At 48.5% G+C, this 23786-nt stretch overlaps 4 protein-coding genes across 8 annotated transcripts in view; 1 reads left to right on the forward strand and 3 right to left on the reverse strand.

The window, feature by feature from the left end:
* mipol1 (mirror-image polydactyly 1) overlaps positions 1-6636 on the forward strand; it is a 13740-nt gene extending 7104 nt beyond the window's left edge. For all 3 annotated transcript variants that reach the window (XM_085931414.1, XM_085931417.1, XM_085931416.1), the window contains exons 8-13: positions 981-1023; positions 1105-1275; positions 2796-2849; positions 3900-3994; positions 4069-4236; positions 4863-6636. In XM_085931414.1, the coding sequence (XP_085787540.1) occupies positions 981-1023; positions 1105-1275; positions 2796-2849; positions 3900-3994; positions 4069-4236; positions 4863-4929 (598 nt within the window). In that variant the 3' untranslated portion in view covers positions 4930-6636. The remainder of the gene's footprint in view (positions 1-980; positions 1024-1104; positions 1276-2795; positions 2850-3899; positions 3995-4068; positions 4237-4862) is intronic.
* A 546-nt stretch (positions 6637-7182) lies between these two features.
* foxa1 (forkhead box A1) lies at positions 7183-11841 on the reverse strand. 2 transcript variants are annotated; one of them, XM_085932050.1, is made up of 3 exons: positions 11706-11841; positions 11451-11594; positions 7183-8939 (listed from the first exon to the last, which is right to left on the reverse strand). In XM_085932050.1, the coding sequence occupies exons 2-3, from the start codon at positions 11514-11516 to the stop codon at positions 7896-7898; spliced, it is 1110 nt and encodes a 369-aa protein (XP_085788176.1). In that variant the 5' UTR covers positions 11517-11594; positions 11706-11841; the 3' UTR covers positions 7183-7895. The 2 variants fall into 2 exon arrangements, with proteins under 2 accessions (XP_085788176.1, XP_085788177.1); XM_085932051.1 differs by lacking the exon at positions 11706-11841 and having other exon boundaries at positions 11451-11689.
* A 222-nt stretch (positions 11842-12063) lies between these two features.
* clec14a (C-type lectin domain containing 14A) lies at positions 12064-14471 on the reverse strand. The gene is made up of 2 exons (XM_085932242.1): positions 14416-14471; positions 12064-13780 (listed from the first exon to the last, which is right to left on the reverse strand). The coding sequence occupies exon 2, from the start codon at positions 13758-13760 to the stop codon at positions 12378-12380; it is 1383 nt and encodes a 460-aa protein (XP_085788368.1). The 5' UTR covers positions 13761-13780; positions 14416-14471; the 3' UTR covers positions 12064-12377.
* Positions 14472-16354: 1883 nt separating this feature from the next.
* Positions 16355-23182, reverse strand: sec23a (Sec23 homolog A, coat complex II component). Of its 2 annotated transcripts, XM_085932532.1 has the most exons (20): positions 22995-23179; positions 22334-22575; positions 22130-22187; positions 21953-22039; positions 21549-21785; positions 21298-21377; positions 21087-21231; positions 20632-20790; positions 20447-20562; positions 20201-20324; positions 20008-20088; positions 19848-19937; positions 19526-19632; positions 19159-19312; positions 18810-18887; positions 18574-18735; positions 17038-17124; positions 16813-16968; positions 16674-16739; positions 16355-16600 (listed from the first exon to the last, which is right to left on the reverse strand). In XM_085932532.1, exons 2-20 carry the CDS (start codon positions 22552-22554, stop codon positions 16511-16513), a joined length of 2298 nt encoding a protein of 765 aa, XP_085788658.1. In that variant the 5' UTR covers positions 22555-22575; positions 22995-23179; the 3' UTR covers positions 16355-16510. The 2 variants fall into 2 exon arrangements, with proteins under 2 accessions (XP_085788658.1, XP_085788657.1); XM_085932531.1 differs by having other exon boundaries at positions 21087-21377; positions 22995-23182.
* Between the last annotated feature and the right edge of the window lie 604 nt (positions 23183-23786).

The raw sequence follows: 23786 nt of genomic DNA on the forward strand, positions 1-23786 counted from the left end.
CGTCAGCCGAGGAGCTGCCAAATAGACACGCAAACCTAATTAGAGATTAAACCCCACCCCACCCCCCTCGCACACACCTCTGACACACAAGCGCGCACAAAATTCCCTCCAGCCCAGGATGAGGGGTGATTGATATGGCGGCCGCAATCCTTTTATGAGGGAGCGAATATGGACGATCATGTTCCATCTGTCAGGGCTATGTGTGTGCGTGCGTGTGCGTGCATCTCCGTGTGTGTACAGTATCTGTTACATGCTAGTTTTTGTGTGACGGCTGTGAAAAATGTTTCTGTCAAATTGTTTGTCAGCAATTTGACGCACAACAACTTTTTCCAAGATGAAGACTTAATTGTTGTTCGCACTCTTGATCCGAGTAATGGCGGCAGCTGAGCGCGTGCCAACGCGTGCATGTGTGCAGCGCGAGGCGAGCTGCCGAGCTGTAAGCGCGGTGTTAGAGGAGCTTTATTGGAGGCGGCTGGTCTTTCATTACCTGCTGTTCCCCGCAGAGCGGCATCGCGTCGGCCATCTTATTACAGTTTATTACAGCAAAACAGCGGCGGGCTCAATGAAGAACTTCCCTCGAGGGGGACGGCGGATCACAATCTTTCGCCGGCCCAACCGCCGAAAACGTACGAGTAGCAAAAATGCCCTCGAGGTCCGACGAGAAACTTGCGAGAACCCGGGCAGACGTATGCAAACCTGTGGGAGGAAAATAAAAATGTAGAAAGCAAGCCGAAAGCTAAGACGTTGGACTGAGAGCTATTGACAATATCCGACAACAACCAAAAACTACCAAGGACCTACCAGAAGCAGCCCATTCCAACATGTGCGATTTGTGACTCCTCTCAGTTGTCGAAACCGTGGTTTGATTTGTGCCGTTAGCCCTATTGATTTGATTCTTTGTAGTCTTGCAAGAAGTTCCAAGAGATGAACCGATTTCCACGTAACCGCCATCCCGTCCCTTTGCCCTTGTGTTTGTGTAGGTCCGAGGCTAGTGACGGCCAGGCCCTCGGTGACAGTGACTTGGTAATGTCGTCGCCTTCTTTTTCCTTATTTTGCTTCATCTGGAAGGTGCCGATGCGAGCCATGCTTGTCGTCCACTTGCAGGAAGCGGAGGAGCTCCTGGGCCGCGTTTGTCAGGCAGCCTCGGCGCAGGAAGTGGCCCGCTTGGGTCGGGCCCTAGTGGAGCACGTCCGGCTGGTCGCGCAGCGCCGGCGCCACATGGCCGCGCAGGAGATGAAGGCTGTCATGGAGCAACGAGACGGCTCACTCACCAAGGTCTGCCTCACATCTTTTGTTTGTCTCCCGTGTTTGTCATCGGGACGGTGCCGCGCCTCGCCCAATATTTGCATACAGCACCGCGACGTCGTGTTGACTGTTGTCGGCCCGGATGACTCAAAACAACCAAAGCCTTTCTTCCGAGCCTTTTACCTGAAAGGTGCGAGCAAACAAAGGCTCATCAGTCGCCAGTACCGTTGTTTGGACTTGACAAGTCAGTGTTTGTCAGTGACAGTGTTGTCATTGACGACAGTTTCGAGATTCGAGCCTTCTTGAGACTCTTCTACAATCGTAGTCGAAATGAAAAATTTTGAGAATTAGAAAGCGCCGTTCCTTTCTTGACATTTTGAGGGAAACATCCGTCTTGCTCACGACTCCTTGGCCGATGTCCTTTTCAAAAGCGCTCGCGATATCGGTGACTGCTCAATCGTCTTACTTTTTTAAAAACTTTTCAGCTTTATTGTATTTCGTTAATGTGCCTTTAATTTGGGATTTAGCGACACCATTCGTTTTCGTCAATCTCAATTTGTTTCTCCAATATTTCTGGAAGCGCCAAGACGTTTCCGCGTGACGTAGAGCGCCATGTTGGTCCACATTGGTGCCCGCCTCCTTCTCCGCCGCCGCCACCATTAACCCGCCGCCATTCCGCTCCCGTTAAGTCCCGCTGATGTCGGCAGCGCACCATCTATTAACACCCCGCCCCTCGGCGTTAACACCACCCTCCACAGTAACACCTTAATGCTGCCCCGCCCACCGCCTGAAATATGTTTCAAAGCAAGCGTAATCCCCGGCGGAGGAGAAGAGAGCGAGCACTCCATGCTGGAGGATTCCTCTCCTCCCCCCTGCTGCTCGCCGTCCCTCGTTCCCTCTCCTCATCTCTCAGGGATTATCGGACGCCGCTACCAGGACTTGTGGGAAATATTAGAAAAGGGGGCGGGGGGGCAGCCAAGGGGGTGCTGTGCCCCCCCCCACCCCCAAGCCTTTATTGAGCTAATATCAGGTCATTACAAGCTTATTAAATGTGTGCAGCTGCCGCCAGGTTGCCGGTTCCATTCCCCGCCTCCACAATGACCCGCTTGTTTTTTATTTTTTTGAAGTCCGTCCAACTTTCAACACTACCTTGAAAGATACTTTGCTCTCCACGTTCCAGCATGAAGACAAACATTGAAACATGTTCAGCAAAAAGCTTCATTACCAATTAGCATCGCTAACGTCAGGCGCGGCTTGAACGTAAACACCGTGGCAAAATAAAAAATTAAAAGTTGAATACAACCGACTGAACTGTATTTCACAAATGTATAAAATCGTAGCAGTCTTTTGGTCGAGCTCAATTGTTTCAGGGGTTGTATTTCTCATTGAATTCATTTGTCAACATTGATTGTTTAGCTTGCTTGTTTGATTCAATGGTTCGATCTCAGAGCACGCAACCTTGAGGAATCCCACAACGGGGAACTCGTGTTTTCTTGTCAAAACTCAGATGCTCGCTCAGATGTCAACGTCACTCTTTGACTGGTCCGCAGTGTCGACGGCTGCAGCAGGAAGTCTTGCGGGACCGAGAGCAGAGGCCGAGCAAGGTACGCACACACAAGACACAAAACAGCTTGCAGTCTTCCATCTGTTTTATGTGGCGTGTTGTTATTAATGTAGCGCTTAATGGGGGGGGGGGGATTAGTGCCTGGAGACGTTTTTAATTTGACAGCTGATGTTCGATGAGTAGCCGGCCAACAGATGAAAGTCGCCGTCGCCTTTTGCTACACTAAAGCCTTTTGTTCAACTCCGTCTTTGAGCTCATCGCTTCTTCAAAATCGTTGCATACTTCCAAAAGTTATTCTTCCGAGTACATTAAGGATGTCGTCTGGGGGCTTGTCGCTGGTCCCTTTGGGTCTGGTAATTTCTTAAGTCAGGTCGATTATATAAATAATAATTGAATTGTCGATTGTTTGACATTTTTCTCTTCTTGAAGTCATTTGTTGCGCAATGTCGATTGTCAGTCACATTAAAGTGGCGTCGGGTCGCCGCGGTTTCTTTTTCCTTTGCCTAACGGCCGAGACATGACCTTCAGTCGACAGGATAAAAGGTCGGCTCACTGGCGTGCCCACCACTTCATTTGCATATTGGGCTGATTAATGAGCACTTCGTCGTTTGAAGACGCTCGTCTGACTCTGCTGGAGAAGACACACACTGACCCTCCGTTTCCTTCCTCTTCATGACGGGTGGGGGGAACGTCATTAGCTTGGGAGACTTCACTCCTTGTCCCAAGTGACACGGCCGCTTCAAACTGGCAACCCTCCGCCTCGGAAACAAGTCACTACTTTGAGGAAATAGGAGGCTCGCGCACACAGTGGACACAACAAGTGTTTCATTCATGCCGCTTCATTAGCAAGCCGCGTGTGTGTGAAGTGGAATGCTGCGGATGTCAAAAGTCAAACGCTGTGATTGCACGCATATGTAATGAGCGTCTTAATGACGCCGTCTCGGAATCCAGATCAACTTTTGCTAAGCAAGGTCGTGTTATTTGCCAAGTGTCGGTGTTTAACGACTTCGCTGAGGTCAGCAAAATTCAAGTCAACAAATGGAGTGGTGCGAGTGAAGGCTCATGGTTGCTTTGGCTTTCGTCCAATCAGGAAGAACTGATTAAACTTCAGTGGGAGCGAGACGCGGCCTTGGACGATAGGAGGCGCCTGGAGGCAGAGTTAAAGTTGCTACAAGCCAATCACAGGTGAGTCCGTCGTCAGGCGGAAAATGTCAGCCTGTAGAGGGCGCCGTAACGCAGATTGGCTTGCCGCCTTTTAGGTTCGAGCAACTCGCAAAGGCTCCGCCCCCCGATGATGATGATGGCCACTTCCAGGCTCCGTCTCTTCTGGCTCAGCTACAGCAGCTCACCGAGGACAAGCATAATGTGGAGGCGGAGCTTCTACGCTCCCAGGAGGCAGAGCGTGACGCCAGCGAGAGAGTCTGCAGGTAAACTTTATTGATAGAGCCACTTCCAACAACAAAATTGTTTTGACATCCTACACGTCCGCGTGACTCACATGGACGATTTCCACTGCAATATGACACAAACATTCACTTTGACATCACAACGACGTTGAGATTCACCATGACATCATCAGTGGCGCATGTGACATCTTTGTTATTCTCAGTCAGAGGCAAAGTAATCTGCAGCGACGGCGACATGGGCATAACGTGACTTCCTGTCTCATCAGGCTGAAGATGAAGGGATGAGATGGTGATGAAAACAGATTAAGTCGTCCGGGCTCCAACCCGAGGCTTTCTGCTCTAATTTGGCTGCCAGCGGGGGGGCGGGGCCACCATGAAAGGAGCCGACTCGCCGAATAGAGTGTGTTTGCTCAGAGGGGGGGTCGTTGGCCGACTGATGGAATCTTCTCCTTATAACAACTTTTTCCAACTTTTTCACATCACGACATGCATCGCTACTATCTTGGCATCACACGACCAAGACCACAATTGGCCTTTGGAATTTAAAACCAAGGAAATCTCAAGCATTGTCGTCAATAACCCCTTGATCATGAAAAACAATCATGATTGGCAGGCACAATGTAATACGATTGAAACTTGTTTTTCAGATTGGAGCGTCTGGTGGAAGTTTTGAGGAAAAAAGTTGGCACGGGAAGCCTGCGCCCTGTTGTTTAATCATTTGGATTGGGCCACGACATCCTTTGTCGCCGTGACGACCAACGGTGAGATTGTTCTTCAGTGCGTCTTGTCTCAATAAAATGCCATTGAAAATGCAAATAATAGTTTTATTCTTTTTGGGGGAGAGTTGCACTCCAGCCTCCCCCACCTTACGGGGGCCAACCCCAATTGTGTGGTCTCCACGGAGATGTCGGCCGTCTCGCACTCCACTTGGGTGTCCCGCGCTGGTAATCCCTAATCTACTCGTTGACAACAAAGAGCGCCTTTCTTCACTCCTACTTGTGACGCCACCTGCGCACGCCTGCACGCGTTAAACAAGAGTACGGCTTCAAGCCTGGGTAAGGCATCCAAATGGGGTGAAGATTTGCTTACGAGACATGAAGGATTCAAAATTGGTTTCAGACCGAGCTGAGCGTTTTCAAAAAGGATTGAGCTGGAATGATAAAGTTACCGTTTCAAATAGGGCTTCATTCGAGACAGGGTTAGGGCTTCAATGATTTTCAAATAAGCTACAAATGTAGTCGAGGTCTTTTATTTTTTAAAAAGGTCGTGTTAGGGTCCAAAATATTAGGATTTGTTGCACTTCAAATAAGGCTTTGAAACATAGATGAGCGTTCTGAGTTGGGCTTTCAAACATGGCTCGGGCTTTCTGATCTGGAGGGGTGCTGGTGAAAATGAAGCTGTCAAGTCGGGTTTACAGCGTCAAACTGACTTTTGGGCTTTCAAATTAGCGCGTCACTTTGGCTTAGCCTTCCAAATGAAGGTTTTCCAAATGTGTTGCTGGAGGGAGGTTCATGCTAACCCTAATGCTAATGCTAACAAGTCACACCGCCGCGCACAAGTGGGCCTCTTTTATTGTGAAACGATGCGGTGGCTCTTAATTGTGAAAGAGGCTCTTTGCTCTTTTGCGGCCGCTTCTCAAAGGCGCCATTGTCGTTTTATTGCACATCATTAATTCGGATCCCCATCAAAAGCCCCCCCCTTGGCCCTCGGCAGGTCCTTCAAAGTTTTGGTCCAGAAGGTGCACGCCGCGGCCTTTTCTGAAAGCGTGCTGGTGGGGCTGCCTCCCCGCCCGGACCATATGCTCACTTTTGGGCCCCCCCCCTCACATTTATTAGTCCACACTTGTAGATTCTAGACACTTCACACATCTTGCCTCGGGGACGACAAATGAAAAATAGTCCCCTAATTCTGGTACAACTACAGAAGTAATCATTCATTTATACTGTCCCTGTCATGTCAACAAAATACGAAACAAATCATTATTAGTCAGGTTCTTTTGTCTCTCGTGTACGGAAGAGGATTAGGCCAGTGAAGAAAAAATAAAACGAAGGGATTCTGACTTTTTATCTCAGAATTCTGACTATACTGAGAAAAAAAAGTCAGAATCCTGTCACCCCTCGTTTTTTTTTTTTCTTCACTGGCCCTAATCCTCTTCCTGATATCTTCTCTTAGTATTCATTTTAACAAATTATTAATGAAAATCAATGAAATCGGAATTCTATTTTGAAGTAGAAACTAACTGTTCCTTATTTTTTCCTTTTGTGATTGTTTGATTAATTCAATTACTATATTCAAAGTGAAATCCTTATATGTTATAGAATTGAATATTGTTCTCGTATGTATGTACGTGTCCATGTCTTTAATGTTGGATCACTTATCAAAGTAGTTTCCTGTTTTGTATACCTGTTGTACACGGGCAATAAAGGCATTCTATTCTATTCTATTCTATTCTATTCTGTTGTTGCAAAGAACCCTAAAAGATTTCAAATGGTTCCACACAACTTGTATAATTGTTATTTTGCAATGTATTCCATTTCAGGATCAAAATGGAGACTTCTTTGAAAGAAATCTTTTTTACAAGGTGCGGAGAATCTTTTGGAGTGTTTGTATTTTTGTATTTCACTAACACCACCGATAGTGATGGCATGAATGACTCCATGATTCATTTTTAATATGAAGAGATGACAGACTGGCATAATGTTGCGAATTGCCCACCTCTGTTTGTTTGGGTGAGGGTCTCAGTTGACACTCAAGATGAAGTCATCTATGAGCAGCTGTGACTAAGCTATTCAAGCTTAAATAGCTCAAATAAAACTTTTAGCTTTTTAGGTCCATTTTTATTGTAGTCAACTTGGTTGGTTTCACATTGATGAGATCACAAATCAAGCAGTCCAAGCATTGCTGTTTTATTTTGAAAGGAATAAGTTAAAACATGCACAAAAGAGCAAAGCACCCTGCTATTATTTTCCAACTCGCCTCCCGATTTTTGTCAGCATCATGCAAACGTAACAATCTTCATCTCATCATCAAATCGTGGCAGGCTAAGGTCACCGTTTCTCTTCAACTTTGACCTTGCCAATTTTTCATGAACGTCAGACAGACTGACCTTTGACCCTTGCAGATGTTTGCCAGCACCTTCCATATGGCTCACGGTGGCGTAGATAACCTTTCACCTCGACTTTTCTCCCAAAAGTTGCCCGTCTATTTATTGGTTTATGTTTTTCCCGCCATCTCCTGCATCGCCACCACTTCTGTCCGGTTTCTTTGTCCATATTTCTCCGGCTTTTCCCTTACCTCTTGGCCACCGCCACACAAGGAGTGAAGTGAAATTGCAGAGAGCGCAATTGAAGGTGGAGTGGGCATTGCCCTTTAGATTTACACGTGGGAGGGCTGGGAAGAAAGCAGATGATATCCAAGGGCAGCGCGTCAAGTAGCCGTTGAACTGGACCGGGCCGCCGGGAACCAGGGTTTTGAGGGTGTCCATCTCAGCCCGTGGTGTCGCGTTAGGGATCAGGTTAGGGCTTAGGTTAGGTTAGGTTACGTTACGTTAGATTAGGCTGGAAAAAGACAACAGGCGGGTAATGCATCAAAAAGGTGGGAAAAAGGCAGGAAGGGCGTTCCCCGGCTCGCAGCCCTTTCAAGTTGGCAGTTTGAAGTCACCCCACATATTTTGGGGCTCCCTACGAGGTGTTGAGCAGCCCTCTGGGACAGGCGACCCCCTGGTAGTAGGGAACCTCCAGTGGCTCGCCGCCCCGACTGGCGCCGTAGGACGAGTACTGCAGGGCCTCGTAGGCCCTCAGGTCCAGTTTGTGCTGCTCGGAGGACGACATGAGGTTGTTGATGGAGAAGGGGTGGTTGAAGGAGTAATGGGCATCACCCTTCAGCTCCAAGCCATGCGGCGGGGGCAGGGAAAGGGAGGACAGCAGCTGGGGGCCTGGCAGCTTGGTGCCCTCGGGGCTGGGCGGGGAGCGGCGACTGGACGCAAGGCCCGGAGGTTTGAGGACATTGATGCAGGGCGAGTCGCTGCCGGTGCCGCCACGGCGCTCCTTCCTGCCCTCCACCAAGTTCTTCCTGTCGCATTTGAAGCGCTTCTGGCGGCGCAGGTAGCAGCCGTTCTCAAACATGTTCCCGGAGTCTGGGTGCAGCGTCCAGTAGGACCCTTTGCCGGGTTTGTCGGGCGAGCGGGACACTTTGACAAAGCAGTCGTTGAAGGATAGCGAGTGTCGGATGGAGTTCTGCCAGCGCTGCTGGTTGTTGCGGTAGAAGGGGAACAGCTCCATGATCCACTGGTAGATCTCGCTGAGGGTGAGCATTTTGCCGGGCGCCTGCTGGATAGCCATGGTGATGAGCGAGATGTATGAGTATGGTGGCTTCGCATGCGGGTAGCTGCGCCGCAGTGGCTTGGCATCGCGCCCACGGTTGAGGTTCAGGCCGCCTCCACCACCGCCCCCGTACTGGGCCCCGGGACTGACGCCACCGTATGCGTGGTGGTGATGCTGCGCTGCCGCCGCCGCCGCTTGACCCACACCACTGCCGCACGGGCTCATGGCTCCGCCCATGCCGCCGTTGCCCAGGCAGGACACACCCATTCCGGACACGGGGGCAGGGCTGATGCTGGGCCCTCCGTACGCCATGTTGAAGGAGGCCGACGCCGCCCCGCCGGTGGCCGACATGTAGCCGGACACAGAGCTCATTCCCAAACCCGCCGCCATTGGGGAGTATACCTGCACAAGAGAGAAGAGGCACAAGTCGGCCGCGATGTGACTTCCGCTCACATGAGACGCTGGAAAAGTTGGCACTGCTCAACAAAATGGACTCCATTACAAGTGAACAGGAAAGTGACTTTATTGTTCATGTGAGACAAACGACAAAAGATTTCAAGACAGGCCTGCGTGGGCTTTCAAAGTAAGGTTTCAAATTAAGACTAAGGGATGGGTTTAAATCTCGGTTTTGGGATTCCAAAGATTGTTACAGTTTCAAGCTCAGCTGAAGGTTTCAACTCATTGTCAATCAGCATTAAATTTGACACTGAGCGCAAAAGCTCAGTGTCAAATTTAATGCTGAGGTTCTCCCTTTTCAACCCTTTTCGTCTCATTTCGTGTGTATTTTTTGTATGTTGTGTGAGTGTGTGTGTGTGTGTGTGTGTGTTCTTGGGTGTGTTGTGTGTGTGTGTGTGTGTGTGTGTGTGTGTGTGTGTGTGTGTGTGTGTGTGTGTGTATGTATGTTTTGCGTGTGTATGTGTGTGTGTATGTTAGTATGTTGTGCGAGTGTGTTTATTTGTATTGTGCTAGTGTGTTTATTTGTGTGTTGTGTGAGCGTGGTTGTGTGTGTGTAGTGTGCGTGAGTGAGTGAGTGTGGTGTGTGTGAGTGTGAAAGCAAAGAGAGAGAGAGAGAGAGAGAGAGAGAGAGAGAGAGAGAGAGAGAGAGAGAGAGAGAGAGAGAGAGAGAGAGAGAGAGAGAGAGAGAGAGAGAGAGAGAGAGAATTATTGGCTGCAATGAATGTTTCACACTATTTTTGGTACAGTTAATTCTGTGTGTAAGTTTTGAACTTGCGTTGTTGAGTAATTCAAGACTTTTTTTTTGGTGCGTTTTTAACGCTTCATTTTCTGTGTGATTTCCAACGGTTGATTTTTTTGTTTTATGGAAAAAAAATCGAATGAGATGTTTGAACAGTGTCAACTTTGCTTAAATAAAAAATGGATGAGTGGCTCCAGGCGCCTCGGTGGAGCACTGGGTAGCACGTCCGCCTCACAGTTAAGAGGGTGTGGGTTCGATTCCACCTCTGGCCCTCCCTGTGTGGAGTTTGCATGTTCTCCCCGCGTGGGTTTTCTCCGGGCACTCTGGTTTCCTCCCACATCCCAAAAACATGCTTGGTAGGCCGATTGAGCACTCCAAATTGTCCCTCGGTGTGAGTGCGAGTGCAAATGGTTGTTTGTCTCTGTGTGCCCTGCGATTGGCTGGCAACCGGTTCAGGGTGTCCCCCGCCTACTGCCCGATGACCGCTGGGATAGGCTCCAGCCGTGGGGACAAAGCAGTACAGAAAATGGATGGATGGCTCCATGCTACGCACCCGCGACCCTTGTGAAGACAAGCGATCAAGAAAATGGATGGATGGGTTGCATTTTTTTTTTACACGCGACTATTTTTCTAGACTATTATATTTTCTAAATGTGGCTTTTTTTGCGCTGTCAATTGTGTGTGCACGTCCTCGTGCGTGCTTGAGTGTCTGCACGTTTGCGTGCGAATGATTCTTTAATGGCGTTTAACTTTAGAGTTTAAAAACTTGTTGATATCAGCTGCAACATTTTTGATAAATGTATTATTTATTATTTATTAAATTTATTTCAAAGATTGATGGAGGTGTAATCAATATTGACAATTAATATACAACTATTTTGCTTTATATTCTGGTGGAGATTGCGAGAACTGAAATTTCTTTTGTGTCACGCATGGAAGAAAGGAAAAGAAAGATTGGAAAAAGGAAAAAGATTGTACGTTAAAACGTCATTTTAGTTGGATTTGATATCTTTGTGTGTGTTTCTCTTTTTATTTTTTGTTACGGTTTATTCTAAATTGACGTCATTAGTCTTGTATAAGTTTATAAACACGTTCAATCATTTTCATTCATTTTCCCCTCGGTATTTTAATTATTTTTATTTTCACGAAATACCAAATTGTCCGGTGAATTTACAGGCAACAACAACAACAAAAAGTAAACCATTTCACGTGCATGTTTTCACGAGCCAGCTCCTGTTGGATAACTTGACCTTTTCCGATGTTTATTATATTGTTATCAACCTAAATAATGCGATCATTTTGCACTCGCTTTTCACTTCACATTTAATTAAATGCGTTCACGCCCCTCGAGACATTTTTACTCTTCCTCTTATTTTTTACATTTTCCTCTTAATTCTCACGCTTTATTCCCTCTCTTATTAAGAGATCTTATCTCTTATTCCCACTGGCGCTGCATCATGCCGCTGTGTAAAGTGCATTTGATTAAAATAAAACAAAAGTTTCAAAAAAACAGTTTGAATTTAACAAATAGCAAGAAATTATTTTTAGGCGTTTCTACAAAATTCCAAATGCGCGTGGAGTTGGAAACTTTGTCATGCTGGTGATGAACGGGTGCTTGCGCGTATAGTTGAGTGTAATTGTGCGCGTCAAGTGTGCGTGCATGGATTTGCGCGTGTGGGCGAATTGGCGGGAAAATAAAAGGCTTGTGGTCACATTACCTCGTCGCTGTAGAAGCAAGTCCAGTCCGGAGCCTCCTGACCTTCCATCTTCACCGAGCCCAGCATCTCCAACGCCAAAGGCCCAACACGCGTGGCGATGACGATGGTGAGGAAGATGAGGATGCGCCGGTCCTAGTTCTGGTCCTGACAGGAGGACACACACACACGCACACACACATAAGTCAGTGAGGTGACGAGAAGAAAAAAAAAGAGGGGAAAAAAGGAGAAACTCCTCCTGAACAAAGTCCAGCCCACCTCCTCTTCCTCCTCCACGTGCCAATCCATCATCATCATCGTCGTCATCATCATCAAGTTGCATTTGTGCTTTTTTTGTAGCCTTAAAAATAAGTATTTTTTTAAACGACAACGTTTTTAAACGTTCTGTTTCAACAACGCATCACTCAAAATCATAAAAAAGGGGGGGAAAAGGAGAAACTCCCCCTAACAAAGTCCAGCCCACCTCCTCTTCCTCCTCCACGTGCCATTCCATCATCATCGTCGTCATCATCATCAAGTTGCATTTGTGCTTTTTTTTAGCCCTAAAAATAAGCATTTTTTTAAACGACAACGTTTTTAAACGTTCTGTTTCAACACCAACGCATCATACTCAAAATCATAAAAAAAAAAAAGTTTTATTTGTACATACACATTTTCAAATATATTTTGTGGCCATATTTTGATAGAACACGTTTCAATATTATTATGATTGTATATAACTAATAGGAATTACAAGTTTGAATGTTGATTTGACAAGGTATTTGTTTATAAATATTGCAATCAGCGTGTGTGTTGTGTGTGCGTGTGTCTGCGCGTGCGTGCGTCTTCCTGTATTTGAAACCGCATGTATGTGTCACAAAAAACGCAAAAGTGACGTCATCAACTCGTCAAGATTCCATCCCAGCTACATAAATACGACGTCACCAACACTCATGTGGCCAGCTTGTCTCTTTGCTCCGTCTCTTGCTTTTTCTGGCTCCGTCTTCTGAGGCAGCACCAAATGGTCAATGCAACGAGCACCAGAACCAGCAGCACTACCACCGCCCCCACCAGGGCCGGCACCAGTGTCCCCGAGAAGGGCCCGGGGGCGTCGCTCTCGCTGGGTTCGCACGCCGTCTCGTTCTTGGGGCATACGCACAAGAAGGAGCCTGCCGTGTTCATACATTCATAGTGGCACCCGTGCACACCCGAGCACTCATCTAAATCCACGCAATCCCCCATGGTGTCCTTGCGGTAGCCAGTCCCACATGGGGTGCACACGGTGCTCAGGTTGGCGGGTGCGCCGCCCGGCAGACGCCACACTCCGGCCCGGCCCCAGCAGTGCAAACCCAAACGGACTTTGGACCAGCAGTCCACTTGAATCCTGCTACTGTTGTCATGGTCCAGACTGAGGAAACGAGCTCCGGTTACCACGGGGCGGGGGCACGGGCCAGACTCTGATTCTGGACCAGTGTCAAGGCCTGGCTCATCTCGTCTTCTCTCTTGTTCCTTTAGTTCATGTTCAGCAGGTGCAGGTCGAGTAGATTCAGGTCCAACAAGTTCCGGTCCGGTAGGTTCAGGTTTTGGTTGCTCTGGTTCTTGCTGAGATGGTTCAGGAGTAGCAGATTCAGGTCCAACCCTTTCTGGTCCAACAGGCACAAGTGTCGGTGGCACTGGTATTTCTGGTTTTTGCTCAGAGAGTTCGGGCCGAGGAAATTCTGGTCCTTCTACTTTGGGTCCAGGAAGTTCAGGTCTTGCAGATTCTGGTTCAGCTGTTTCTGCTCCAGGAGGTTGAAGTGTGGCAGGCTCAGGACTCGTAAGTTCAGGTCCTGCAAGTCCTCCATCATCTGACTCCAGGTTGCATATGAAGTGGTTGTTGGTCTTGCAGCTGAATGGTACCAGCCCCCAGCTGTTGACTGCGGACCCGTCCAACTGGGCGACGAGTGCCGCACACAGAACTGAGGTGCAGGTCTGTTCCGGCTCATGGGCCCAGCGGGTCTCGCTCGAGTCCTCGCCCCCGTGGGTCCACTTGAAGCCTCTGAGGGGCAACGAGGGGACCACACACTGGTTCTTGGCCTTCTTCAGCCCCACCCACAAGGCGTGGGACCCGGCGGTCAGTGACTTGGCAATCGGAGCCAGGACTTGCGCCAGCTCCTGAGGTTTAGTGAAGGAGGCCAGACCGTGGGGGTGACAGGCTTCCTGTGCTCGCTCAAAGGGCAGCGGAGTGTGACGCACCAAGTAGCGAGGGCGGGACTTGGGAGCGGTGGACAGCGACATCAGGCTGAGGGTGAAAACCAACAGCTGAAGAAAGACGGAACGGGGCGGAAGCAACATGCCTGACACCTCCTACCGGACTGAGGAGGGAGAAACAAGTTGGATAAAATAGATAAATAAATTATGTATGAATTGCTTCAATGACTTCATCTTCTCTTTCTAAATGTTAATAACACAAATATAGTATATTCTATATTGTTAATTTTATATTATAAAATATAACATTTCAAATCTAGTTGGCATACAAAGTGTTAGCGGTTATCTTTCAAAATGATAATATAATACACTAGTGAGTGTCACAGTCTCACAGTCTTACACAGTCTCACACAATCTTACACACACACACACACACACACACACACACACACACACACACACACACACGCACACACGCACACACAGACACAGACACACACATATTCTTAATGTATGTTGTAATTTATTACTCGCCAACTTCTTAACTATGTCAGCAGAGTATGTCAAGTCCATGTCAGCGCAGGATACCAACCAAACCGTTAGCATGTCACACACGTCTACGCTAATCAGCACAAAGCACTAATCAGGTCTCGTCATTTAAAATTTGACCGCATTTGAGAGCTTGTCTCAGTAGGAAAAAAAATGTAGCAGCACTTAATTTTGCAACACAGTTTGACCTAGGAACAAATGACGTGTTTCAAGTAGTTTTTATTTTAGATAAACGAGAACAGATTATTACCTTCTTTTTCTTTCTTGCGTGGTTCCAGAGTGGCTTGTATGGTGCTGAGTGGCGATCTTGCCCTCAGCGCCAAACATCCCCCACCCCACCCCCCAGACCTCCGCCTGCCTCCTCCTGCCCCAACTTCCTGCCAGGAAAGGAAGTGTGCGGTGTCTTGATACAGTCAACAGCCTCAGACAAATCCACAGTTTTTTCTCTCTTCAGGGGGCGACGTTAAGTCCACCGGGGGTCATGTCAAGGCTGCTTTCATTGGGCCTTCCTTCATGCAAGACGACGACATGCTCATCCAAATACAGCTACCACAACACAACACAACACACCGCACACACACACACACACACACACACACACACACACACACAATTACAGGGACGGGAAGGAAGCAGCTCATCTTGTTCTCATCTAATTGATTTTAATGACTCCGAGGAAATAGTCGAGTCTCCAACAGGAAGTGCGTGTTCTCATGTGCGCATGTGTGACAATCTACTTACTCATCCAGACCCTTCACCACTTCCACCTCTCACTATCCTCACTAATCTTATTCCCTCCACAGACACCTTCAAGTTCCTGGGATCCACAATCTCTCGGGACCTGAAATGGACCGGCCACATAGACTCTGCCCGGAAGAAGGCCCAGGAGAGGCTGTACTTTCTGAGACAGCTCAGGAAGTTCAACTTGCCACAGGAGCTGCTGAAGACCTTCTATACTGCCATCATCCAGTCTATCCTCTGCACCTCCATCACTGTCTGGTTTGGATCGGCCACCAAACAAGACAAGCATAGACTGCAACGGACAATCAGGACTGCAGAAAAGATAATTGGGACCAACCTCCCATCTATCCAAGACTTGTACCTGTCCAGGACCAGGAAACATGCAAGTAACATCTCTACAGAGCCTTCTCACCCAGGTCACAGTCTGTTAGAACTACTCCCCTCCAGACAGCGTTACAGAGCGCTGTACGCCAAAACCAGCAGACACAGACACAGCTTCTTCCCCCAGGCTGTCGTTCTGATGAACAAACACAGCTCATAGTCTCAGAGTCATTGCTGTGCAATAACATCCTGCTCTCGACGGTTTATCTTTGAATTGTCAATATGACTATGTGTCCTCTCTGCATCCATTGCAGCCTGGTCATCCTTGAAGAGGGACCCTCCCATCTGTGGTCTCTTCTCAAGGTTTCCCATTTCCTCCTACCTAGTAGGAGAGTTTTGAGTTTTTCCTTGCCGTCCTGGGAGTTTAAGATCAGGGGATGTTTGAGAACAATTGTCAATTTTCACACATAACCTGAATGTTGTTAGTCACCTAAATGTTGAACAGAGGCTGAAATCTACTAGAGTCAAATTCCTTATTTAGCATTCCCAAACATGGCCAATGAACTTCTTGAATCTTGAAACGTCTTGAATCCAATTGTTGTCATGGCAACGCAGTTGCTTCCTGTTTTCCGCAGGAAGTGTTTAAAGAATGGCAGGAAGCCCAAGGTCACTTATGCATGTTGTCATAGTAATAGCACAGATTTGATTTTAGTGGGTTTCAAATTGTCAAACATGTTTTCCCGTGTCATCGCAAGTATCCCCTTGCACTTGAAAAAAGGTTCATGAAGGTCATAAAGCTTTAAGGATCAATGGAAGAATCTGTAAAAGTTCCCTTAGGAGGTATTATGGCCTTGAAAAACATTCATCAAGCATATTTGGATCCATAAGGGCCCTACAAAGATCTGTGAAAGTTTGACATAGTCATTCATCCTCTGACGTGGACCACAAAGATTGAGGAAAAGATTTGACAAGGTCCATCCACAATGAGACTATGAATGGTCAATAAAGCTCCATGGAGGCACCTCAAGCTCATTAAGATACATAAAGCTATATCAAAAGTCCAAGAGTGTGCAGAAATGTCATTGAAATCTCACCAAGATCCACGAAGACCCATGAAGGTCGTGTGTTCCAAAATGTTTATTAGAACAAAGAGCAACAAACAAAATAAGCCTGTCCAAATGTTCCGAACATGATCCAGCAATCAAACCATAAGATGTCGCACACATTATTCATGGCTGAGTCAGGCAGCAGACGCAATACAATAGTGTGTGTGTGTGAGCATGTTAAGCGGCGCTGGACACGGCGAGCTTCTTCAGGTGGTCCATGAAGACCTGTAGGCTAACGTCATCTGTGAGGATGGGCGCGCCCGACTCCTGCCAGCAAAACCCAAATTCATTGAGTCAATCAATCAATGATCAAATGACGATGCGTCACCTGATGGCTCACCTGTCCCCAAGTGTACATGCTGTTGTGCGTCTGCGAGGGGTTGACTTTGGAGAGCAGGAAGCGAGCCTTGATATGGAGGAGATACATTCAAGTTATCGCTGCAGACGAGTCAGTGTCCAAGGCGCGACAGCGTCCCCACCTGGCTGCCGCCATGCTCTGTGTCAATGTATCGCGGCATGGGGAAGCGCGAGTGCAGCAGCTCTTGGGCGTCGTCCACCGGCGCCTGAAGAAGATGCCGGAAGTTCTCGTACCCGGCCATCTCCTGGTACCCCGCCTTCCTCCACTGGGACACAGTCTGACACGCGCACCCAAACGTCACGCTGGGAAACACGCTACATAGGTGTGCATTTGTGCGTGTGCGTACCTCTCCGTGGTAGATGAGGATTTGGAAGAATGTGTCCATGAGTAGGATCCGATCTGGAAGAATGCTGCTGCTGTCCAATAACACCGGCTGTGTCCCATAATCACATCAATAACTTGTCAATCCTTTGCAAAGTTCTCATGAATCATTTGCAGTTGAGGCATTCTAAACTTCCTAAGAGAGGCGAATCGCTGATGGTGTAGGGGTCCACCTGCTTGTCTTGTGTGCCGACACCGCGAGTTCGATTCCCCATATGACGGTGTGTGTGTGTGTGAGTGACGATGTGAATGTGTGTGTGAATGGGGGGGGGGAAAAAAAAAAAACTTCCTAAGAGGCTCTGATATACAGTGGCGCCTCGGTTTTCGAACGTCCCGGTTCTCGAACATTTCGGTATTCAAACAAAAAATTCTAGATTTTTTTGCTTCGGATGTCGGACGAAATTCGGTTGTCGAACCTCGCGAGATGAGCCGAGAGGACCCGCATGCCAACTGACTCCGTTCGTTACTCCATTCTCGTTACTCTGAGGATTGCATCAACTCTAATCATGCCTCCAAAGGAAGCAAGTGGGAGCAGTAAAGCCATCCTAAAACACAAAGACGCTCCTAAAGCAATGCGACAGTGAGCGCCCGGCGCGCTGCGGGCGGTTGCGCGATCGTTCCAAATTAAGCTCCCTGCGCACTGAGGTCCACTTAAATTCTGGAAAGTACATTAGGACTTTAAAAATATTTTCAAAATTTTAGCGACCGCTCTGTCACAATAATGCGACCAGCGCGGTGCAGTTGCGCGGTCAGCGGCGCGCTACGGTTGCACGTTCAGCGGTGCGCTACGGTTGCACGTTCAGCAGTGCGCTGCAGTTGCGCGATCTGACAAAATTAAGCACCTTGCGCACTGAGGTCCACTTAAATTTTGGAAAGTACATCAGGACTTTAAAAATATTTTCTAAATTTCAGCGACGGCTCTGTCACAATAATGTGACCAGTGCGGTGCAATTGCGTGGGCGGTGACACGCTGCGGTTACGTTTTCGGCGGTGCGCTGCGGTTGCGCGATCGTACAAAATTAAACTTCCTGCGCACTGAGATCCACTTAAATTTTGCAAAGTACATCAGGACTTTAAAAATATTTTCTAAATTTCAGCGGCCGCTCTGTCACAATAATGCAACCAGCGCGGCGCAGTTGCATGGTCGGCGACACGCTACGGTCGCGCAATCGGACAGAAATGCGCAAATGAAAAAAGGATGTTTTTTTTTGTTTGGAATGGATTTAATTTTTTTCCCATTATTTGTCATGGGAAAACATCGGAATTTGAACGATTCACTTCTCGAAGGGATTGTGTTCGAAAACCGAGGCTCCACTGTATTTAGTGTGCCACCATCTAGTGGCCATCAGTGGATTTACACCCAAAATAAATGGGCCCAGTTCCAATGAGAACAAAAATTGTGGGCCTGAGCTTGTCAAAGTACTGGCCAGTTTCACGCCAACTTCACTAGAGGCGTCATGGGCACAATAATGACTTGAACGAATGGGCATGCGAGACCAACCTCAGGCGGTCCCTGGAAGGAGTATGCATAGAGGACGGGCTGGATCATGATGAGCGCCTGCGTTAGCTCCTGCCGGTTAAACTGGTGGCGGTAGTACGAACTCTCGTCTGGACTGTTATTGAACACCTGCAGGAAGGGCGAGCGCCTCAGGTGGAACATGAACTGAAAGGGAGTGTACACACATGCCGTCAGTCAGGACGAGGCGGGGGCCTGCCTCACGTCGCCTTGCGTCTCACCTGAGGGTACAGCGAGAACGTCTCAGAGAACCTGAAAGAGTTGGGATCGTCTTTGTGGTAATCGCCAAACTTTTGACACTGGTGGGAAAACAACGGGTGAGCATCTCTCTCTCTCAGTACTCTACTGCCCACGGGTGGCCAAAAGGAGTAGCACAATGTGAATTTGAATCAAAGCAACACAAAATTGCAAATTCAGTCCATCAGCGCACTTTGAGAAAGCGCAACACTGGCCAGTGATATTTTGCAAATGAAAAATGTAATGAATTCAACTTGGACTGATTTGTTGCGATAAGTATGTCGATGAACTTGAGAGCAAAAGGCGAGTGGTGACGGGTGGGCAAGCACTGACCAGTCTGATGAGTTGTCTGTCCAGCCACCTGAGGACGTCGGGCCCCTCTTCCGTCTCGGCGCGGTACACAGCCAGCCGGGCCATCAAGATGGCTGCGGCCTCTTGATCGAAAGACGCGGCGATGCTTTGGATCTGCGTCTGAGCGTCCGCCCAGCTGCCGCACACGTTCAGTCACATCATCACGTGACGTTTGAACTCGTCTTTTTTAGGCCCAATATATATATCAATCGATCACTGATATTTGGAGCCGATATTTGGTTGCAAAGAAAAGTGATAATTTTTTTGTTGTTGATCAATACAAACTCCCACTGGCCGAAACAGGCTCTGTGCTATTTTTTTTATTTTATTTTGTGTGTGCGCGACTTACTTCCTGGCGATGGTGGTCACGCGTATGCGTCGCTGGCCCGACGCGTGCTGGTACTGCGTGACGAACTGCAGAGCGCCACGCCCACCTTGAGGGATGGGGGCGTTGTGCTGGCAACACACACACACACACAAAACACAAAAATCCAACTGAACGATGGGAAGAAATAGTGTACACAACCTTGGTCAAATGCTAGTTTGTGCGAGAAATAAAATCTCTTTTCTAGCGTCAATGTGTCCTATAACGTGCAACACAAATTTCCAATTGGTTTTTGTTTGTGCGTTTTGTTTCTGCTGACCAAGTGTGTTGTGTGTCACGTTTTTACCTGATTGACCACCTCAAAGTAGAGCGCTAGTGTGGTGCTGGGGTCTAAACCACACATCTTCCATTGGCACGTTCCTCCGCAGCCGATCTCCTGCCGCAAACATGAAGTCAAGGTCAGCAGAGGCAAGAGGGTGGGGGGCAGCAAAGGAACACGACCATACGTTTTCAGAGACGCAGGGCCCTTTGGCGTTGAGGGACACGCAGGGTCCGACGGCTCCGGACACTTTCACCTCCCTGGACGTCTGAAGGGAAAAGGATCATTTCTCTTGACAGCAATTCGGCAAGCTCCTTCCTGCTCGTCGCTTGGCCAATGTGGCGGCGGGAAAAGGGGTGGGGTGAGGCCGGGGTCCATACCTTGACCTCCAGCGCGGCAGCAAAAGCCATCTTGAAGGCGCCTTGAACGTCTTTGGAGAAAACTCTCTGAAATGTTTGCTTGAACAACGACGTGTTGAATGAGTCCGCCATCACCATGTAGCCTCTACGTGCCCGCACGCGCACAGTAGGTTTGGAGTTGCAATGTGAAGATTCAACACAGAATGACTGTTTTACAATGGGAAGGGTTCAAAAGAGGCCAGTGTGTATGTGCGCACACGTGTGTACCCCGTGTTGTTGGCACAGCACTTCATCTCCAGGAGCCCGGTCTGGTCGAGCGCACACGCGTAGATGTCCATCACGTGACCGCTAGTCGACGCCCTGCTAGCCAGCGACTCGTAATGCTACCGCGTACAAATCCGCAGGTCAGCAGGCGGTGCGGGACGCCAACACTAAGAAGCCAGCGTTCTCACCTTGGCAGCCTTCTTCATGAACTTGGCGTTGCCCTTTTCGATGTCGTGCCAAGACCTGATGGGGGTCTTCAGCTCGTCGCCCACCACCATGCCGGGACCGTGCGTGGCTGGACCCCCAATGAAGGTCATGATGCGTGCGCCCGTGTTGGGGAAAGTGCACTGGTACAACAACGGACATCAACATGTCAACAATCACTTTTGTCTAAATGAAGCTCCTCAACTCAATAGACTGTTTCTTGACAGGAAGATGCCACACAATGGCTGCAAAGCAGGACTTTGGTCAAAGTGGAGTCAACACTGTTTCTTTTAGGGTAAATAGATTAGGTTGATCATATTATGTTGGAATGTAACCTGTAAAAATTAACCTAAGCTTGTCCTGTCTTAACAAAGTAGTAGAACAAAGTGCTAAGATCCTTTGCACTGATTGGAAACGTGCTGAAATGGCGACCGCTCACCTCCAGCAGGCCGACGGCAATGGACATGGCCACGCCGAGGGAGCGCAGGGGCCGCTTGCCCTGGACCACGGGCCAAGAGTCGCGCTGCAGCTCCCCCAGCAGGTCAGTCAGGTTCATATCCACCTTCTGAACAGGCTGCAGGAACCTGGAAGCAAGCACACACCTAAGTGTTTGGTCCGCAGCGTTGCCACGCAGCGCCGACGCACCGCACCTGTTGTACTGCGGCTGTTGGAGCGCTTGCGATCCTCGTGCCTGGGAAGAGGCCGCCGGTTTGGCCAGCCCCAGCATCTCCTGCGCATTGCCCACAATGCACAGCACATTAGCACAGCTCCCATGGAGCATTAGCAACACAATTGGCATCCAGCTATTAGGAGAATTTGAGTAGCGTCCATGATTAGCATTAGCCCCTGAGCATCACCGACCAGCACCATTTGATTGGTTAGAGTCCGCCTGTTTGCGTACCTGCACCTGCTTGGCACTGAGGTCTTTGGTGCCTTTGAAGACATAACTTTTGGAGATGCCCTCGCAGCCCAGCTCGTGTACGTGGACGATGCGGCCGAACGTGATGAGACCCACCAGAGCCGTGGGGGGCAGCAGAGACAAGGACATCTGCAGAGACTCCTTCAGTGCCTGCAGATCATCCTCCTCCATGCACGTGTCCACCACATACAGGAAGACCAGTGGCATCTGGGGGCCACGCTGAGCGATGCCAACAACGTAACACAGAGCTTGTTACTAATAATTTCGAAACCATTTCTTTATTATTTGACATTGGATTGCACAACTGGTCTTTCAATTAATCTTTCAAGTATTTTGATGTCCACAAAACAAGAGAGAGCTCTCGGTTGGGTTCTAGTGCAGCTTACCTGGACCACATACTCGATGGTGGAGAACTGAGGCAGCAGTTCGGCCGGCTGGTTCACCTCCGAGATTCCCGAGTAGGATGGAGGGAACTAAGAGGAGTGGCGAGAGGACGATCAAGACGGTGGGTGAGTCGAAAGTGGGACCTGAGCGGCTGAGATAACTGGAAGGGGAAGCGGTACCTGGTTCCTCTGGTAGCAGAAGTTGCACGCCCACAGCTTGGCCCGGTAGTCCACTTGGCTGTAAGACAAAACGTGGCACCACTGAATGAACATGGGTCAGCATTTAAAAAAAATTCTGACTCAAATCTGAAGCGGTGAAATTTTGTTGAAGTGCGCATCTGCTTCTGTGCATGTGTGAGTGTGACGGAGTGTGTGCACGCATACCAGAGTGGGTTGAGCACGGCGCGGCACGTGGCGCGGCTGCAGAGCACGGGCTCATACTGGATAGGGGGCAGGTCAGGTCGCTCCTTGAGGGGCGTGAAGAGGGCGGCAACGGGCACCACCATGCGCGTAGCCTCCAGTCGGCTGGATGGCCACACATTCCAGCTGAAGCGCACACCGTCGCGCTCCTCGTTCTGGGCAATGTATTCGGGGAAGGTCGCCATGGCAAAGCCGACCGACTCCGCCTGCGACGGTCACTTTATTAGCAACGCCACAGTGTGATCGTCACGCACTTGTCTCTTTCGTGCGCGGACACACACTTTTCATTCAGAGAAGCAGAAACCAGGGATGAGAGTGGCAAATGTGGAAAAAACACTGAAAAGTAGCCGGGGTCACATAATTCTCCCACTTTCATTCACGATCATTTTGACAGCTCGGACGTAGTTAGATCATCTCAGTGAGTCATTCACATGGAGACGTCGACAGCCCAAGATACACTTATGACTGAAACGGAGCCTTTAAAATGTTCCTCGACTGACTTGACATGTGAGATAGCCGCTGCACCGGCAAGCTAACAGATATCTAGCTAGCTAGCACGGCTCGCTGCTGAGAATAAAAGACAAGCGGAGCAACAAAAAGCAGCCCAAGACAAAACGTCACTCACCGCTTGTCCCGCTCGCTCCTGCAACCCGCTCGCTATTCACGACTTCACTTTTCACGCGTTCACTTTGAACGCCAGATCGGTGCGGGGGTCACTCGAGTGGGCATGAGGAGAGGGACTCTCGGTGCGCACGTATGTGGGCGTGAGCTTGACAACGAAGCAAAACAACATGGCGACGCTGCCACGTCAAGACAAAGATTGCATGGAGAGCAACGAAATAAGACAACTCACTCCATCAACTATTCGGAAGCCCAAAATGTCCCGCCTGACATCATCATCATCATCAAAATTTGTTTTTTCCCTTCTAATTTCTACATTTTTCAACAGTGGGGCTAAAGTACAGAATTGTACACTTTAAACGGAGAGCCGATCACTTACATCAGATAAGTGCACGATTGACAGAAGACATAACTAGAGATTTTTATATATGTTAATGACATAGGTTTTTATAACCTCATGATCTGATATGTGTTTCTGTGCACTTTGAAATAACATATGTTTGTTGATATACTCCCTGAATAGCATAACGACCCTTAAGGAACTATTTAATGCATGCTTGATGTTATTCTAAATCACGGACACTGCTCAAGGTGTCTTAAAATGTTCTGTACTTGGTTATATCTTATGTTTTGATTAATGCTTGATGTGACGTTGTATTTTGCCGAATGCTCGACGCCAGCCTTGGATTACTATTGAATGTTCTGGACAGAAGGAAAATATTTTGACTAACAATGAAAAGATATGGTTGGAAGCATGATTAAACTAAGAATGTGACTAAGTTAGCGAATACATGAA

Source organism: Syngnathus leptorhynchus, chromosome 15 (assembly GCF_054491065.1).
Source record: "Syngnathus leptorhynchus isolate UIUO chromosome 15, UIUO_Slep, whole genome shotgun sequence".
In the NCBI taxonomy this organism is placed as follows: domain Eukaryota; kingdom Metazoa; phylum Chordata; class Actinopteri; order Syngnathiformes; family Syngnathidae; genus Syngnathus; species Syngnathus leptorhynchus.

Bases quoted from the DNA above. Each gene is read 5' to 3' on its own strand.
- foxa1 (XM_085932050.1), bottom strand. From the start codon at position 11,516: ATGCTGGGCTCGGTGAAGATGGAAGGTCAGGAGGCTCCGGACTGGACT. The intron at 8,940-11,450 runs GTAATGTGACCA...TCTCTTGTGCAG, and splicing joins CTTGCTTCTACAGCGACGAG to GTATACTCCCCAATGGCGGC.
- clec14a (XM_085932242.1), bottom strand. From the start codon at position 13,760: ATGTTGCTTCCGCCCCGTTCCGTCTTTCTTCAGCTGTTGGTTTTCACC.
- sec23a (XM_085932531.1), bottom strand. From the start codon at position 22,554: ATGGCGACCTTCCCCGAATACATTGCCCAGAACGAGGAGCGCGACGGT. The intron at 19,938-20,007 runs GTATGGTCGTGT...TGTTTGCGGCAG, and splicing joins GGCCCTGCGTCTCTGAAAAC to GAGATCGGCTGCGGAGGAAC. The intron at 17,125-18,573 runs GTTGGTCTCGCA...TATGGGACACAG, and splicing joins CCTTCCAGGGACCGCCTGAG to CCGGTGTTATTGGACAGCAG.